Genomic DNA, 16784 nt, shown 5'->3' with positions numbered 1-16784 from the left:
TAGCATCATTATGGAAATCATGCTACGGCACGTTGGTGCACACAATACTCTTGGCTGTAGCTGAAACACGAAGCTGCACTTTGCTGCCAGAAGAGTGAAAAACTCGACATTTTGTCTCGTATTGGACAGAATCATCCTGTCCTCTGACTAGTGCATGGGGCCATAATCTTCAGAAGAATGTAAATGTCTATCAAGAATAATTTAAATTGTGCTTTTGCTCTGACCTCACAAGGGCCACATCGATGCAAGCAAAGGGCCACTTCAGCCAACACGGTCTTGTGTGTTTGGGTGCAGGAACACTTGACTTGTACCTTTTCAGGAACATTTCTTCATTACATTTTGCGTTTGGCGTCAGAAGAGGGATGATTGAGGAGAGTTTGAGTTGATGTGGCACATCTGCTGGATTAGTTTACGTGGAGTGCCACAAGCTTTACGTCTGACTTCTAACCCTTTTCTGTTTCAAGAAACGAAAGAACCATCGGTAAAATGCGTTTGTTTTTGGTCTATCAAGAAATATGACACAACACGACACGACACGACACTTGGGAACATTTCCTTTAACTCCGGTTTTCATCACTTATCCTGACTGTGATTTCACAACGCTGGTGTCTGTATTGATACTAAAAACATCTTAAAACTATGAATCACAGGATTAGAATTTCAATGTGGAACTGTACTTTGTGAATCGCCAACAACAACTCAACAAGCCAATTAGGGTTCTAACCACTCCCACTTGTCCGGCGAGGACAAACCCCCTTTCAGGGTTCCAGTCTCTAGTCATGGCCAAGCGCATCCTGGGTTGCAGATGGAGACACACCCACTCATTTCCTTTCACACTGAGATTAAGAGAGCAGGGAAAAAACCAACATCCAGCGCAGCATTTCAAAGGACACCAAACCCTGAGATGCACACACCTGAGCACAGAACTAACTCAGTCTGCTTCTGTCCAAGAATGAAATTCAGAGCCTGTACTTCCCTGATGCCACTGATATTATGTGTGACATTCCTGGGCAAACGAAAACACATTCAGAGTCCACAGAACACATTTGATGAAGACACAAGAATCGTGCCTCTGATCTTCACAGCCTTCACTCTCAATTTCACATCGCCCTCTGTGCCCTCTGTAGCATCTGCAGTTGCTCAACACGCCAGCGTTGATAAGATGAATAAACCAATCCGATCAGATCAGGAGAGACACCCTTTAATGTAAAGAAAAGAAAAGCAGGGGATTCCAGTGCTGACTTTAAAGCTCAATGTTATGAGCTTGGAGAATATTAAGGACGTTTCGCATGATAATGCTGGTTTAAATTCTACTTTATCTGATCATAGACTTTTGTCTCACTTAAAGATTTTTAGCAAAAACATGTTTTTTTGGGCCTAGTTTGGGTCGCACCGTCGACATGTCACCTGTTGCTCACCTTGCTCGACTAGCTATGTCTGTCCTGCAGTGGTATAATGGTCTGTGGCAACAAAATCATTTCAGACCATTGTCTATCCATGAAAAAGCACCCAGCATGTACAAGCCTATGCTGCTCACTTGATCCACCTGTGACTGACCCGCTTGGCTCAGTAAAAGTGTGCAAAGCTCAGCGGCGCAGGTGAGAGAGTGGACCTCTGCCAGACGCAGCTCTTGCCAGGATCAGCAGCACTTTGACAGACGGGATTAGCAATAGAAGATGAACACGGCGAGACGCCACAAGGTGACTGCTCACACTGAAGAATCATGACAACGGTCACATTTAGTCCCTAAAAAAATCATTATACATCAGTCAATGTTACACCTTCCTGAGGAAAATTCAGTTGCACTGGGCAAAGTGAGGCGAATCAAGGCATGAGCAAGGAGGTGCCTTTTGGAGAGAGAAAGGGGCAGAGTGAGAGACAGACAGAGAGCAGCAGAGAGAGTTAGTTTCCCTTTAGGCATCTGAACAAGTCTGGACTGTTCTGTGCTCTCAGTCCAGGCGAAGCAAAGCTGCAGGTAACCAGAAACTCGCCTCACAGACCCGATCGTCCGCTGCAGGGATGCAGTAACTCTCAAGCCTTGATCTACACTGGAGATGTCTGCTGCGGTTTGAAGCTGTGACACACTGGGACCGTGTGGCTGAGAGACTAACCCCTGGGTGGAGGACCAGCGCTGGACATGCCACAGGTGGACAGAAGCAGAACAGCAGACTGAGGACCGGTGTTCGTGCTTCAGACCCTGAGGTACGCTGACGGACACACGTGAGCTTGGATAAAGACTCGTTTACAGTAAGGATATCTTAACACAGCTGTGCAGGGTCAGGAGGGTGACAGTTCATTTGAGTTCAGCCTGGTTCTACAGACTCAGAGCTCAGGATACCCAAACCCTGAGGGAGCGTATTGACTTTGAACAAGACAGAGCAGCTCGAAACCTTTTTTTTAGTTTTGAAATTGCACGGAATAAACCCACTTTCTGTGGCTGTAGGTCACATTTAACTCTGAATCTGGCACCCCAAAACACTTCTCAATTCTCGGCAGCACAGAAGTTAAACACATATACATCATAGCTCCAATGACATTTTAGATATGTGAAAATGTCACCGTCATGTCTGGCATCGATAAACATTCTTACCCCGGTTGCTCCCTTTCACAAACGCTACAGACCCGCTGGCGACCCACCAACTTTCACTGGATCATTTTGCATCCAAACATGAATGGACATGGATGAAGCTCTAAATTTGGATCCAGGGAACAAATGGATGCTTGACAAGCAGACCTTGTACTCATATATTCTAATGTGAGCCGGTCTCACCAGCGGACAAGCAGAGCGATTATAACTCCGTTATAGCATGATACAAGCACAGGCTCTATACGCCAGTGATTGTTGCTAGTGAAATTATACATATCGATTGTGTTATTGACAACTATTAACCATTTTGTAAAATGTTTCTGGTGCTTTTAAAAAGGCTTGTTGAGCAGCGCGAGTCCTGTCAGCGCTAGGTGAAGGGAAATCCCTGTGCGCGGCTATTGCGTCGACAAAGCTTGACTGAGAGATGTGAATCCGACTGGAGCATTTCTGTCGCTGCTGAGATCCAGATGGCGCAGAACAGAAGTCACGCTTCCTCCAGTGTTTGTGCCTGCATCGGCTTTCATAATTAGTGGCACTAGTATCTTTGAACTAACATAAACGCAGCGCTCTAAAGCTCCTCGTCCCCAGATGATGTGTCAAAAAACAAATCAATCATCTTCACTGCCCCTTTTATTGACTCAATGTCAGCCTTTCATGTGTTAGGACTGGCTGATCTTCAGCGCGACACTGGAGTGATCTCAAGTGTGTCATCTTGGCAGGCCTGCGGTGGATTACTGCTGTTTAGTCTGTGAGGCTTCACTGCACCTTTAGAACGCCCCAGAATAGCTTTCTCAGTGGAATGAGTGTTGTTAAACAATATTTGTGACACAACATGAATGAAAAGATCCAATGAAAAGGAAAAATCCATTCTTAAATCAACTGGCTTTTGTGAGCAATGACAAGCTCGAGTGAACGCACCAATTATACACAGCAGAAATTGAACATTGTTCTTCTCATTATTCCACCATTTGAAGTTCTTCCATACAAAGCACGTGTCCTCTTGCTAGCTTGAGCTGCTCGTGAGTTTAAGAACCTTCTGATGTGGAAGGATATTTGAAAGAGACTGGAGTAATTTACAGTGACACCCTCTGAACTCCGCTGACCGTCCACTCGTGTCGTTTTGTTCCAAAAACTGATCCTGTTCGGTGGGAGCCCAGATCTTGCATAATCCCAAATCTGTCACATTGCAAATGCCCTTACATGACTGCCCCCCCAGGGAGAATGGCATCTCTTCTGAGCCACAACTGACTATAAACAATGAGCGTTGCATAAAATGGTAAAGTGCATTTAAGTAATGAAGTAATAACACTGCTATTACCAGCTGATATTGTACCTGAACAAAGGCTTACTAATGCCCAGGTTGCTGCTTCTGTTTTGACGATAAAGGATGAAAAGCACATCTTCCTGTACTGCCCATGACCCAACAAACCCAAGTATGCAGCGAAGTACATTTTTCCCCCTTAAGTGAGTTAGCTAAACCAACAAATCACGTATATGACACGTCGTCCATCAAGCAAAGGTTCAGGTCCACTGGAGCCTCAACCCAAAAAGCAGGATCGTGAGCGTCACCGCTGCTTCAGTTGAGATCGAGTTGCCAGTACCATCTCAGTCGTTTTATGCAAATCATTCCTTTGATTTTCAACAATCCACACCCAATGGCCACAAAACAATCATCGGACTCCAGGCGTCCACAATTCTTCCTGAAACCTCCTCTAGTGTGTTTGGCTTTGAACTATGGAATGCACTTTGCACCTACCAATGTCTACCAGCACGAGTCAAAACCTATTTTATCTTTAGAAAAACATCAAAGGACAGCTTGTTCATATATAGGTCACGTTTCACATATTTTACAACAAACCTACAACTGGAAGAAATTTAATTTATTATGGTTTCAAATTTACTATACGTGCTGTTTTACGCTGTGTGTTTCAGTGTTCAGAGCATGTTGATGCAAACAAAGCAGAAAACAAAGAGTTAAAGGCACCACAGTGCCATTCTTCCATCCCAAACCACTATAAACAAAAATGCGGAAATTGTTAAGTGCAGATGGAAATAACCCATCATTGTTCAACCCTGTCCTTAAACATTAATACAGGAGGAGTAACACCAAATTAAATTCTGTATTGCAGTAGTGGTTGCAGACTGGTTGACTGCTCATAGCCACTTATTGGTTTTAAATGAGGTTTTGAGCTTCAAATGGTCACAAATTTGCATGTTTCTACTTTCATTCATGTGCCACTTAAACGCCACTTCAGTGACTGTTCATTTGACCCGTGAATATAAAATGTCAGTAAACATAACTGTTCTCTAGCTTATCGTCTTTTCGCATGTCAACAAAGCAAAACTGACATAACACATCGCCAGTTATATGACATCAAGGTAAATAAAGTGGTTGGACTCAGAGGGAAAGTAAGCAAAACCTGAGGTAACGAAAACAGTTTAAGTGCACCCATTACTGAGGCACCAAATTGCTCAGGTTCAAGGGCAAAATTTACTGGTGCTGGATAGAATTACAATCCAGTCCAAAGGTGATTCCTGGATGCAGGAAAGGTTTCTGGAAGAAGCTGTTGGGGGAGGCTGGTGTCACTGAGGTTGGGGGTTAGCAGGACCAGTTGAATCCATCTCCACTCTGGAGACTGGCCACAGATGGCCACAGAGAAATTGGAAGTATGGAAATGAGTGAACTTTTCCAGCCAATAAAGTGTTGAAATCAGCTGGAGCCTCTTTGGCACACAACCGTCCACCACAGAACATACTTGATGTTCAGGACTGGGGGCAAAACAAATTAAATGATTGTACATTTTTTCAGAAGCTAATGTCAGGCAAAAAAAAAGGGGGTGGTGTGGAGTGATGGTTTAATGTTTTTGTGTATTCCACAAACACACTGTTTAATATGTTGGACTTGATGTAAGCCGTTTGATCCACGTCTCTTCATTCCTGCAGCGAACCAAGGTGAATAGAGCATTTCCCTGCTCAGTCTCAACTCCCAGTCTTGCTTGGTGTGGTTGGGATTAGAGCAGTGTTACCGTAGCTTTGACCTCACAGAAGTCCTCTTTGATTCTAATATCCAGGTGGTCTGAAAAGGGAGTGTTCTTTTACCCCACGGCTACTTAAATCCTCCTGGAGCCTCCAGGTGCCGAGGAGAGAAACCTGTGTGGCACTTTGCTCTTCTCCTGCGTGTTTCATACCTGTTTAAATCAGTTTGTCTCTGTGAGGGGTTTATACACCCTCAGACTCCAAAACATAACATTTGGGTTTGGGGTGTGTCAAGGACTGGCAGGAACAGGAAGACTCTTTTATAGGCAGCAAGTTGCTTTTACTGTTCTGGAATCATTAATGCCCCCAGCAATTATGACGACATTCGGGAAGTTTAAGAGATTACAGTCATCTAAAAATAGATCACTGTGGGTCCCGACATTGGCCTCAACACCTGCTAATAAACCTAGAAATAAACTCAGGAGAAACTCAGGAAACAGGAAAGCTTTAGTGGGGTGAACATGTTGATGTGGTTTGTCCGGATTTATAAGAACGTCTTGCCAAATGCCAGATGACATGCAGAGGAGTTATTTTTGAGTTGAGGATCTGTTGGAGTGCAGGTCTGATCTTCTGATCAACCTCTTTATTCATGCACGCCAGCTTTTATCATCTGAATATCACATAAAACCGAAGACCAGCAGAACTCTAGTGATCCCCATCAAACCTCCTACACAATGTGTTGATCATCCGTGTGTCCATCACTGTAACTAACACATATGATGAAGTCTTCAAAAGTGCAGGAAATATGACTTATTACACACCTTTTCATTCACCTCTAAAGACCTCATTTTAGCCAAACCAAATCTCCAGTATTTGCCAGTATTTGTTTATAGCAGAAATCAATACACTGTGGAAACATTTCAAGTGAAAAAATGAAAGCACAACATTTGAAAATACCATTTCAATAGAGAGATTCTTGTGACAGGACCTCATGTTCAAGTCTGTGTTGAATGGTTTCAATCCAGTCTTAGCTGCAGCTGTCTTTCATGTGGGCTCACGCCGACACACAGACCATACAACCCATCTAGTTTCACATGATGTTTATGTTCTTTACATTCCTATACAAAGTAAGAAGATCACATTCTGACTCCACTGATTTCTCTCATGTAATCAGCCTTGTAAACTCCAGTGGTTTGTCATGTGCCCGAGTGTTTAGTTTGGGTGAACTACAGAGAAGATTAAAGGTTGCCCTCATGAGGTCGACATCTGCGAGCGATCGGCAGAAGCTCTCTGGTTTGAATTAGCGGCACGTAAAGAAAAAGGTGAGCAGAACACCTGAGTGAGAGGCTTGCTGATGAAACATAAGCGACGACGCTGGTGTACGTACACATTTGTGTTTTCAGTTCCTTAAACAACAGCAGACGTAACGTGTCTGGGTATGTGACAACTTAAGGATTTACATGTGTCGTTGGGATTCTGCAGAGATTCTTGAACCATGCTCTACTCCATATCACAGGTCTTTTGATGAATAAATACCATACATTTTTTACTCTAATTCATTTATTTCGAACAGCCGAGCTTTCACTGTAGCAACAGAACACAGATCTGCAGCAGGTCAAGCAGCCTTTTCTTATGGTTTGAATATTTGAATCTCTAAATAATAATAGTTCTTCATTGATAGCACCTTGGAGACATTCTACGGTCATAATGTTCTTTACATAAAAACACAACAGACTAAACACGACAAACGCAGTCATGTGTGACACTACAGTAAAAACTGCACACAACACAGATAAAAACAGACATGAGAAAAAGGAGAATAAAATGCAGTGAGTGGCAGTAAAATTGAAAAACAAATCCCCATCAACTAATATAATAAGTAGGCACATCACATTTAAGTCACTAAAAGGGTGTTTTTTTACCTAGGTAATTGCTCTGCTACTCTGACAAGGCTGTCCGGAGAAGAGGTGAAATGAAGAGGTCTGACAGTGTTCCACTATGATCCAATATCAATTTAAATGACCAGCAAAAGCACCAGAGCACAAAAATCTATCCGGCGAAACCGAGTAAAAACCAGATATTTAGTTTGCAGAACTAAAATTGGAAACCTTTTGAGTGGAAACATTTCCTACTTTTCAAAGGCTTTGCAAATCCCAGTAAAAAAAAGTACACTAAAGGAACCCCGTCTCAAAGATGATAACATGGGGGTAATGCTGGGACACAATTGGCTGCTTCAGCTTTACCTGTTTCATACAGTGAAGACCATAGCCTGTTAGACTGTGGTGTCTCGAGTCGTCCGCCATCCCACTTCCAAGTAAACAGCGGGCCCTCGAGGTAAATAACCAGTGTCACTCTTAAAAATGATTAAGTGATGAGAAACACTGAGATCGTATTACACTGGAAACAGATCAGTGTTTCATCACTCGGCCCAACTGGCACTTGCTCAGTGATCTACAGCGTACAAATCAAGGTCTGCACTGAAGAGATTCGGCAGCACAAATTTGGAGCTGTCACATTTTGCAGTGGGAGAAGTGTGTCCATCAGTAGCAGGCCACCGCCAGTGTGTCAACTCAAGCATGCCATTCCAACTGTTGATGCACTGCTGCGCAGCGGAATACAAGTGGAGTGAAGTGTCAGTTCACCGCCACAACTGTCCAAACAGCTTTGACGGAGCGGAGTGACATTGAAAATATTCTCTGCAAACACTTACCACTCCTTTTTCTGGTCATGTTCACAAAACTAGCCAGTTCTTCCACTGACCGCAGCGGTGTGAACGGAAACACCTCTCAGCAGTGTCCATTTATTGAATCACCCTTTGCAATGAAATTTTCTAATTAAAGTTCCAACTAAGTCTTGAGGCAAACAGTAAATTGAAGGGTGGTGCATGTACACTCGGACTATGCCCAACAGGACACAACAAGTCAAAGTTGTCAGGACAAACTTGAGTTTCATGAATTGAACATACTTTTTTTTCTTTGCCACCAGGTTGCGAAGATGGGTTCCTTGAAATACACCGTTATCTTTCTACTGTGTTCCATGGAATGGAGCGAAGCGCAGGGTAAAGATGAGCACTATCAGCTGTTTCATCTCTGCCTGTATTTGCAGTACCTGTGTTGAGAGAAGTGCTCTCCGTCGTGCAGGCAGGTGTACCAATGTGCAGGCAGCAGACATCATTTTCCTGGTGGACGGGTCTTCCAGCATTGGAAAATCAAACTTCATGCAGGTCAAACGCTTCATGGCTGGAATCGTGAAACAATTCGGAAACTTAGTTAGTGAGTCGGGAATACGGTTTGCCGTCATACAGTACAGCGACACCTCCAGGTGAGATTATACGCCACTCTTCTCTGATTCTGAAGCTGGAAGTGAATTCACAGACTTCTCTCCTGCCAGGGTGGAGTTCACTTTCAACACCTATGAGCAGAGCAGCCAGGTGGTCACGGCGCTGCAGAATCTGAACTACAAAGGTGGAAACACACGCACTGGCGCAGGTCTAAAATTTGTCAGGGACAATTTCTTCAATCCTTCATCCAGTCGAAATGTACCCAAGGTAACGCAGAGGTCTGTGCTGACAAAGGGCAGACTTTGACCGAACTCACCAAACACTCAAACCTTCACCTCAGATCACCATCCTGATAACAGACGGCAAGTCGCAGGACAGCGTGCGAGAGCCTGCAGAGAAGCTGCGCAGCCAGGGAGTCTACGTGTTTGCAGTTGGTAAGCCTGCACACAAACGGTGACCTGTTCTGCCCCGCCATGATGATGCCAATATCCCCGTTTAGGCATAAAGAGCGCGGACCGGAGCGAACTGAAAGAGATCTCCTCCCAACCCAGCAGTGACTACACGTTCTTCATCGGAGAATTCAAACTGATGAACACGCTTCTTCCACTTGTCAGTCCTCACCTGTGCACCAAAGTGGGCGGCGTCTACGCTAGTGATGGTATGTCAGGGGGCTAAACGAAACAAACCGCGGGGAGACGAGTTTGCTAAACTTGCTCCTTCTCTTAGAGGCATACTCTGGTGTCTCAAACCTTCAGTTCACCAGCCAGACATCTGAGTCGCTGCGCTTTCGTTGGGAACCTGCGGTGGGTCCAGTCAGCAGCTATGTGGTCAAGTACGTGCCCCTCTCTGGTTTGGGCCAACCCATCACCGCTGAGCTGCGGCAAGTGAGTACCACTGGATTCTGAAGGCTTTCAACCTCTGGTAGCGCAGTATTTGCATGAGTGCATCAACACGCCACATACTAACCTGTCAAGGGTGTTTACAATGAGGAAGATCATTCAACATTCTTCACTTACATTTGATGCCAATGCTGATCAAGATGTATCATGTCTTGGGGTTGCCCATACCTGTGAGGCTTGACTGTGGGGTAAACTGACGTCTGCCTCAACCTGCAGGAGACTGTAGCTGCCACTCAGAGGGCGTTCACTGCTCGACAGCTGAGGTCAGGAACTGACTACCTGGTGACCGTCATTCCCCAGTATCCCAACAGTGAGGGGGAGGCCGTCTCAGCCAAGCAAGCAACTCGTAGGTTTTACATGAGCAATGATGGAAATTGTTTCTCAACATGAGTGGTATGAAAATGTCAAAAGATAAATATGTCAATTAGTCAAGCTAAGCTATGAATCCAAGTTAATAATGACATTATCTTTAATAGAATCACCACAATTGAGATTTTTTTCAAGTTAAAAAAAAGCATTATTTATAGATATTGTACGATTAAATGTCACATTTCAACAGCAGTGTGAAAAAATAGAATACAAATGAAATGATTATTTCCATTCAGACATGTTCACATTCATATTTCCACATGTATTTCTGTTTTCCTTATGTATTCCCGCTTTAACTTCCTGTTATTTTCCATTGATTATTTCCCAATTATTGCACTCCTACCCTTAGAGTCTGGAAAGTGAAAAAAAGTGCAAGGAAAATGTGACGCAGAAATGCAAATAAATGGAGCTTTAAAATATACACATTAAATGATAATGAATAACAAACAAAATAAACTTGAATTGACAAGCAGGGGGCAAGTCACATCTTGAAAACCTCGAGAACAAACTCAGTTGCTGTGTTAGAGAATTGAAAGACGATTTATAAGCAATGTTGTTTGTGTCCCATTCAGGAACACAGCCATCCTTTTCAACTCTCCGTCTCGTCCAGGCGGGCTACTTCTCTCTCACTGTGGGATGGGAGCGTCCTTCCTCTCCTCTCCAGGGATACAGACTTACTTATGGACTTCTTGGTAACATGCACACACACACACACCTTCGCACCCTTTCCCTCACCTGGTGCTTCAGCCTCAGATTAAACTCAATATGAGCAGTTAATTAAAAAACTCAGACAGAACACCTTCAAGTGAGAACCTACGGCATCGGACAGCACAGATGGAAGCGAAAGCGCTTGTCAGAGTGGCGTGAAGGATTGATGTTAAACTTAAGATGTTTAAGTAGAAACTGTCATCATTAACATTTTAACGCTGGTGGCAAGTTCAAAGATGTTTGGAATGTACAGAGGAGCAGCTTAACACGTCTCTTAAATGACAGGAATGACAGGAAACGGATTTTCTACCCCAAAGATAGAGAGGTTTTTTTTTATCCATCACATTCCTCAATTTATTAAAGAGGAAATTAATACAAAAACAATGAAAAAAAAGGAGAAAAAGTCATTTCAGTATAGGTGTAGGGCGTGTCCGGAGCATAACAGTTTTACGTGCCTGGGTGCTCTGTTGCAGTAAAGAAAGACGTCCCCTCAGGGCACGTTTGAACCTTTGAGGAGTGCCAGTCTCTCATGGAGCTCTTCCTCAAACACGACAGATTGGACACATTAGGAAGACACTTTCCAGGTTATCGCTCATTTCTGAAATAGAATAAATCGTGATAGGCGTATCGTGAAGAGAGTAGAGCCACGTTTGTGTTAGCCAAACAACATACTATAGAACTTACATTACAAACAAACACTTTCCACCCGGGAGAAGCAGATTCAATCCATTTATCATTATTGTTACGATCAAAGACGCGTGATCTTACAGGCCAGCGGGGCGTCACGCGTGGACAGCCTAGGTGCGATACTGTTGTCATTAGAATCTCGTAGCTCAGTGTTGTGCGCCTGCAAAGAGAGCAAGCCGATGGCTCCTTCCTGCATGGTCATGTTGCGCTGCCTGTGATCAAGGTTCTGAGCCGCGGAATTCTCCCGGTGCCATCTTGGCAGTTCCACTGTAATTTCCCTCAAGGGATCTAATATGGTCCTTTGATTTCACGGTCGAAATCCAACCACCCGTTAGATCTGACTGCGTGACATGTTCTCTCACACTGGCTAATGAAGTGCTACCCTTCCGTCATAATATTAAAATTGAATGTGTTATCTATGGACACGCACGACTACGTAGAAGCTCCATGTCACACGCCTGTAACAACTGGGGCACATCAAAATATGATTTTAAAATCTTTGTTCAAGTTCTCCGTTAAACTTTACACATACCTTGTGGGGAAAACATGGGACGATAACGAAACAGCAACTTTAGGAGCATTTGGTTACACCAGACCTAGGCAAAGCGCGGCACGGGGCCATATGTGGCCCTGTGTTTATGTGGCCCTCATGAGGTCAGAATAAAAAAAATAAACTGATAAGTTGTCATTTTTCTGTCTTTTTTTTTATCCTGTTTCTGTTTTAGCCAGTCCTGGTTCAACAGTAAATATAACACATTCATTACTAAAATCTAAAAAAAAAAAATCTTCTTTCTGTTTATCAATTTGTATTTTCCATGAAATAATTCCATGAAAGAAAATTTAAATCTGAAATAAATTGCCTTTTTATCTTACACCTACAAGTGAGTAGTTTTATCATGATTTATATTCAAATAAGTTGCATGTAAAACATTTTTTATAGGTTTCATACCATTTTCACACTTATTAATATCCTTGCTTCCATAGAATATTTAATGGTTCATTTCGTCCACGTTGCTTAAGATATTTTTCTGTCACGTTTCATCGTCATCACCGTCTTTCTTTTGGCATGATGGCCCCCTTGGAACAGTCACAGTTTACAAAGTGGCCCTTTAGGAAATTTAACTGCCTACCTCTGGTTACATGATACATTTTTGAGAAATATTTTTGACTCAAAAATAGTCCTATTTCTAGGACAAATTAAAATTGAATGTGCCATCTATGGACACACACGACTAGAAGCATTTAGCGGGAGCTCGCTCAGCTGTCCATGTCACAGGCCTGTAACCACTGTTTCACATCAAAATAGGATTTTAAAATGTCTATTTATCTAGTTTTGATCAGTTAAAGTTTAGATACAACTTACGGGGAAAAAATGGGACAAGCGCAACAAAAATGTATGATTCATCATCCAGGTGAATTTCCGAAAATTTGTAACGACTCTGTTACAGGTTCAAATGATCAAAAAATCCATCACCAAAGCAATTAGAGCAAGTTGAATGAAACCGACAAAACAGTAGAAAAAAGAAACAGTGTTTCTGCAGAGATCTTCTCACCCTCACCGTTTATCCTCGTTCTTGCTGTGGACGACAGAAAGTTCACATTTTCATTCACTCAAAAAGCAGTTTATTTGTGAAAATCATGCCATTCACTATAGTGACATTGGAGGAAGATGGAATCACACATTGTGATAGAATTGGAGCTATGGAGGTGCATCATCGATCTGACACAATTCTGCACATAAGCACTCCATCTTCCTGATGTTTGGAAACCTGTGGATAAAACGACGCACCTTCTGTTGGCTTGTTTTTAAACGTCTCCAAAATGCATGAACGTTGCTCTTTCACACAAGGATGTTTCATCTTGTCAACAATAACTATGGACATGGAAAAACATGAGAGCCTGTAAATGACTTTTGATTCGCCCAAATTCCTCCAGAATAAAGGCAGTCTACTGAAATCCACTCAGAGCTAAAAAAGCACTGTGTTATTTGTCAACTTGGACAACAATTGACGTGATGAAAGGAACGGACCTGACTGCTGTTTTGTTTATCCAATCTGGACCTTCAGGTCAGCCAGCGTCCCTGCTGCTGGAGCAGTCTTTGGCTGCTGACTCCACATCATTCACCATGGAATCGCTTGAGCCTGACACAGAGTATGTCATCAGCCTTTACCCTCTGTATCTGGGAAACTTGGCCTCCACAGACTCCGCCTCCTCATCCGTCCTGAACGCCCGGACATGTGAGTGTCCTTCAGGCCCTTTTAATGACTGTGATGGCTTATTCTCTAAGTGTGGAAAGATGACACACGTCCTGGTGGTCAACGGAAGGCGCCATTTAAGAATAAGCAGTAATTTATTTTTCTGATGTCTACATGTGTCTTTGCTCATGTTCCTGCATGTGTCAGTGCGCCTGGAGGCCATACAGCAGTTATCAGTGGAAAGCGAGTCAGAGGGCAGAGTTGGCGTGCGATGGAGAGGCGTCAGTGGGGCTCAGGCATATCGTCTTGTCTGGGGACCGTTTCAAGGTCTGTGATGAAGACACCTCCACGGGGTTTCTCTTTGTGATGGTTGCTTTTTGTCTCTCCTAGGTCAAGATGTGGACACAGCAGAAGTCCCTGGGGACCAGGAGTATTACTTCTTATCGGCACTGAAGTCAAACACAGAGTACCTCCTCACAGTCATACCACTATATGAAGGCAACATAGAGGGCCCCGTCGTCACCAAGAGGTTCAAGCTAGGTTGGTCGGAACACAGTTGTTAATTCTCTGCGTCTACAGTTCCGAAATGTGGAAGCACTCTCCAAACACAGGCCAAAATGGGCTGCTTGAAATGTTTGCTTTCCTGTTGGAAACAGAACTTCAATGCACGCCAAGGCATTCTTACAGAAAAATCCATGAGGGATTGATTTATTGAGTAAATAAAGGTTGACCTACTGTGAAGCAGCTGTTTTACCTCAAGGCCGACCTTTTCATACTTGCCACGGGACCGGGCACATTAACAAAGAACTATTTGGGACTGTCTAAATGTGACAATCATCAACTTAACAACCAATGAATGTAACAAAACAAGATGTTTTGGGTGCCGTCTTCTGTGGCTCTTCACACAAAGTTGGAATTCTGACTTACGTGAGCTGTCACTGCATCAGAGGTTGGAAAAATAGTGCTGAATGAGTCACAGGTCGCCTGTCAGTCAAATGAGGTCATGAAGTTTTGACAAGAGAATGAATTTTTACAACTCAGACTATTTGCTAAATAACTAAACAGAAACTTAGGTTACACCAGACCTAGGGAAAGTGCGGCATGGGGGCCATATGCGGCCCTTTGCCTTTGTTTTTGTGGCCCTCATGAGGTCAGACCAAAAAAATATACAACTGATAAGTTGTAATTTTTCTGTCATTTTTTAAATTCTGTTTCCGTTTTAGCCATTACTGGTTCAACAGTAAATACAAGACATTACTTTTTTTTCTTCTTTTCATTTATCAATTTGTATTTTCCACAGAATTCGATGGGAGAAAATTAAAAATATATTTTGAAATAAATTTTCATTTTATCTTAGATGTCCATAGTTTTAGTACTCAAATAAGTTGCATGTAAAACATTTTTTTTATAAGTTTCATAACATTTTTACACTTCTTAATAACCTTGCTTCCATAGAATATTTAATGGTTCATTTTGTCCATGTTACTTAAGATATTTTTCTGTCACGCTTCGTCGTCATCACCGCCTTTCTTTTGGCGTGACGGCCCCCTTGGAACAGTCACAGTCACAGTTTATAAAGTGGCCCTTTAGGAAATTTAGCTGCCCACCTCTGGGTTACATGATACAGTTTTGAGAAATATTTTGACTTAAACATAATCATATTTATATGACAAATGAAACACATGAAAGTACCTGTCAGTTGAGTCCCAAAATCTTGTTTCAAGGTTTAATTCCATGGCAGTTTAAAAGAAGCCATTATTATTCTAAGATTCTAAAATGCAGATTTGAGTTCACTTAATGACTTTTGAATAAAAATGAACTTTATACAGGACGATGAGGGGGAAAGTGTTTTTTCCCCGAGAAAAACTCCTAAATTTGCCTTTGAGTTCTCCATGTCAGTTTGTTTCCCACTCAGGGATGTGAAGACAGTTGATTTTAGATTAGATTTCTAAGGTGAATGAATGATTTGAAAGCCTGACTTGGTGCCACTGCCCTCCACAGAGCGCCAGGAGCAGCAGGTCCTCAGAGAAGTTGGTACAACGCCCACGACTGTGCGCCTCACTTGGAATATCATCAGGTCCTCGCAAGGCTACCGTTTGGAATGGAGACAAGCAGACGGTCAGAAGTTGGATTTATGCCCAAATGTTGCATTGCAATTGATTTTAGACAATGTTCACTTGCATCAATTGTGCCGGGACAATACAAGTGGACGGAATTCAAGGAGCTCAAACACCGTGTAACCGGACCGCTGTTGTGTCTGCAGGAGGACCGGTGCAGGCTCTTTCCTTCCCGACAAACACGAGCAACCACGAGCTAACGGGTCTCAAGCCAGGGACACTGTACGACATCACGCTGTACACCTTATACGAAGGTCGCGAGGAAGCGACACCAGTTTCCACCATTCCGAAAGGTCAGCCACGCAGCCAGGGGGCACTGTTAACTTCGGATTGATTTATGAGCGCCGCATACTTTCAAACGTTCTTTTTGAAACGCGTTCCTCTGAATGTGTTGACGTCAGGGACATTTAATGTCATATCGTGTTTCAGAATCCCAACCCATCGGGAGCGTCTCAAACCTGAGAGTAGTGGAGACGTTGGGCAGCACCGTCAGACTGGGTTGGACCGGGGTCGCAGGTGCAACACAGTACCGCATCACTATCCTGAACAGGGAAGGTATGGCCTCTTTCCCACTTCTTGCTCGCTGGTTTGGTTATTAAAAGCAAAGCATTGTGTAGATATTGCATTGCAGTACACGTACATAAAAAAAAGTAGGGGTTGCTGCTCATGAAAGAGCTTGTGTCTCTCACTAAAACCCTCACTCGTTTTGTTACCGCCTAAGTTTCTCCAGCTTAACTGAACTCACTGTCCCCAAAATAATGCGTTGAGTAAGTTAAATGTCATTCTGCAGCAAAATTAAAAGGGCAATAAAATACATATCTGGGAGTGAAAAAGAGGAGACGAAGAAGAAACGACGCTTGGTATTATGTTTTCATCCGACCTAATCCTGGCATGACGACACGACATGTGTGCAGCTCCACAACACAGATGCTCACTAAGACTGTGCATTTAGCGTGCAGATTTGGA

At 43.2% G+C, this 16784-nt stretch overlaps 1 protein-coding gene across 2 annotated transcripts in view; it reads left to right on the top strand.

The window, feature by feature from the left end:
- Positions 1–1770: 1770 nt before the first annotated feature.
- Positions 1771–16784, top strand: part of col7a1 (collagen, type VII, alpha 1) — a 57060-nt gene continuing 42046 nt past the window's right edge. Inside the window, exons 1-15 of one of the 2 annotated variants that reach the window (XM_053867635.1) lie at positions 1771–2202; positions 8549–8621; positions 8704–8884; positions 8954–9110; positions 9184–9277; positions 9343–9501; positions 9570–9727; positions 9959–10088; positions 10684–10803; positions 13573–13743; positions 13909–14028; positions 14092–14241; positions 15703–15819; positions 15965–16111; positions 16248–16373. In XM_053867635.1, coding sequence (XP_053723610.1) covers positions 8558–8621; positions 8704–8884; positions 8954–9110; positions 9184–9277; positions 9343–9501; positions 9570–9727; positions 9959–10088; positions 10684–10803; positions 13573–13743; positions 13909–14028; positions 14092–14241; positions 15703–15819; positions 15965–16111; positions 16248–16373 — 1894 coding nt within the window. In that variant the 5' untranslated portion in view covers positions 1771–2202; positions 8549–8557. The remainder of the gene's footprint in view (positions 2203–8548; positions 8622–8703; positions 8885–8953; positions 9111–9183; positions 9278–9342; positions 9502–9569; positions 9728–9958; positions 10089–10683; positions 10804–13572; positions 13744–13908; positions 14029–14091; positions 14242–15702; positions 15820–15964; positions 16112–16247; positions 16374–16784) is intronic. The other variant, XM_053867634.1, reaches the window with a different exon arrangement.

The sequence above is a fragment of the Synchiropus splendidus genome, chromosome 6, assembly GCF_027744825.2.
Source record: "Synchiropus splendidus isolate RoL2022-P1 chromosome 6, RoL_Sspl_1.0, whole genome shotgun sequence".
NCBI classification, from domain to species: Eukaryota; Metazoa; Chordata; class Actinopteri; order Syngnathiformes; family Callionymidae; genus Synchiropus; species Synchiropus splendidus.
Note: the sequence above shows the minus strand (reverse complement) of the source record. Positions and strands in the feature narration are given on the sequence as shown.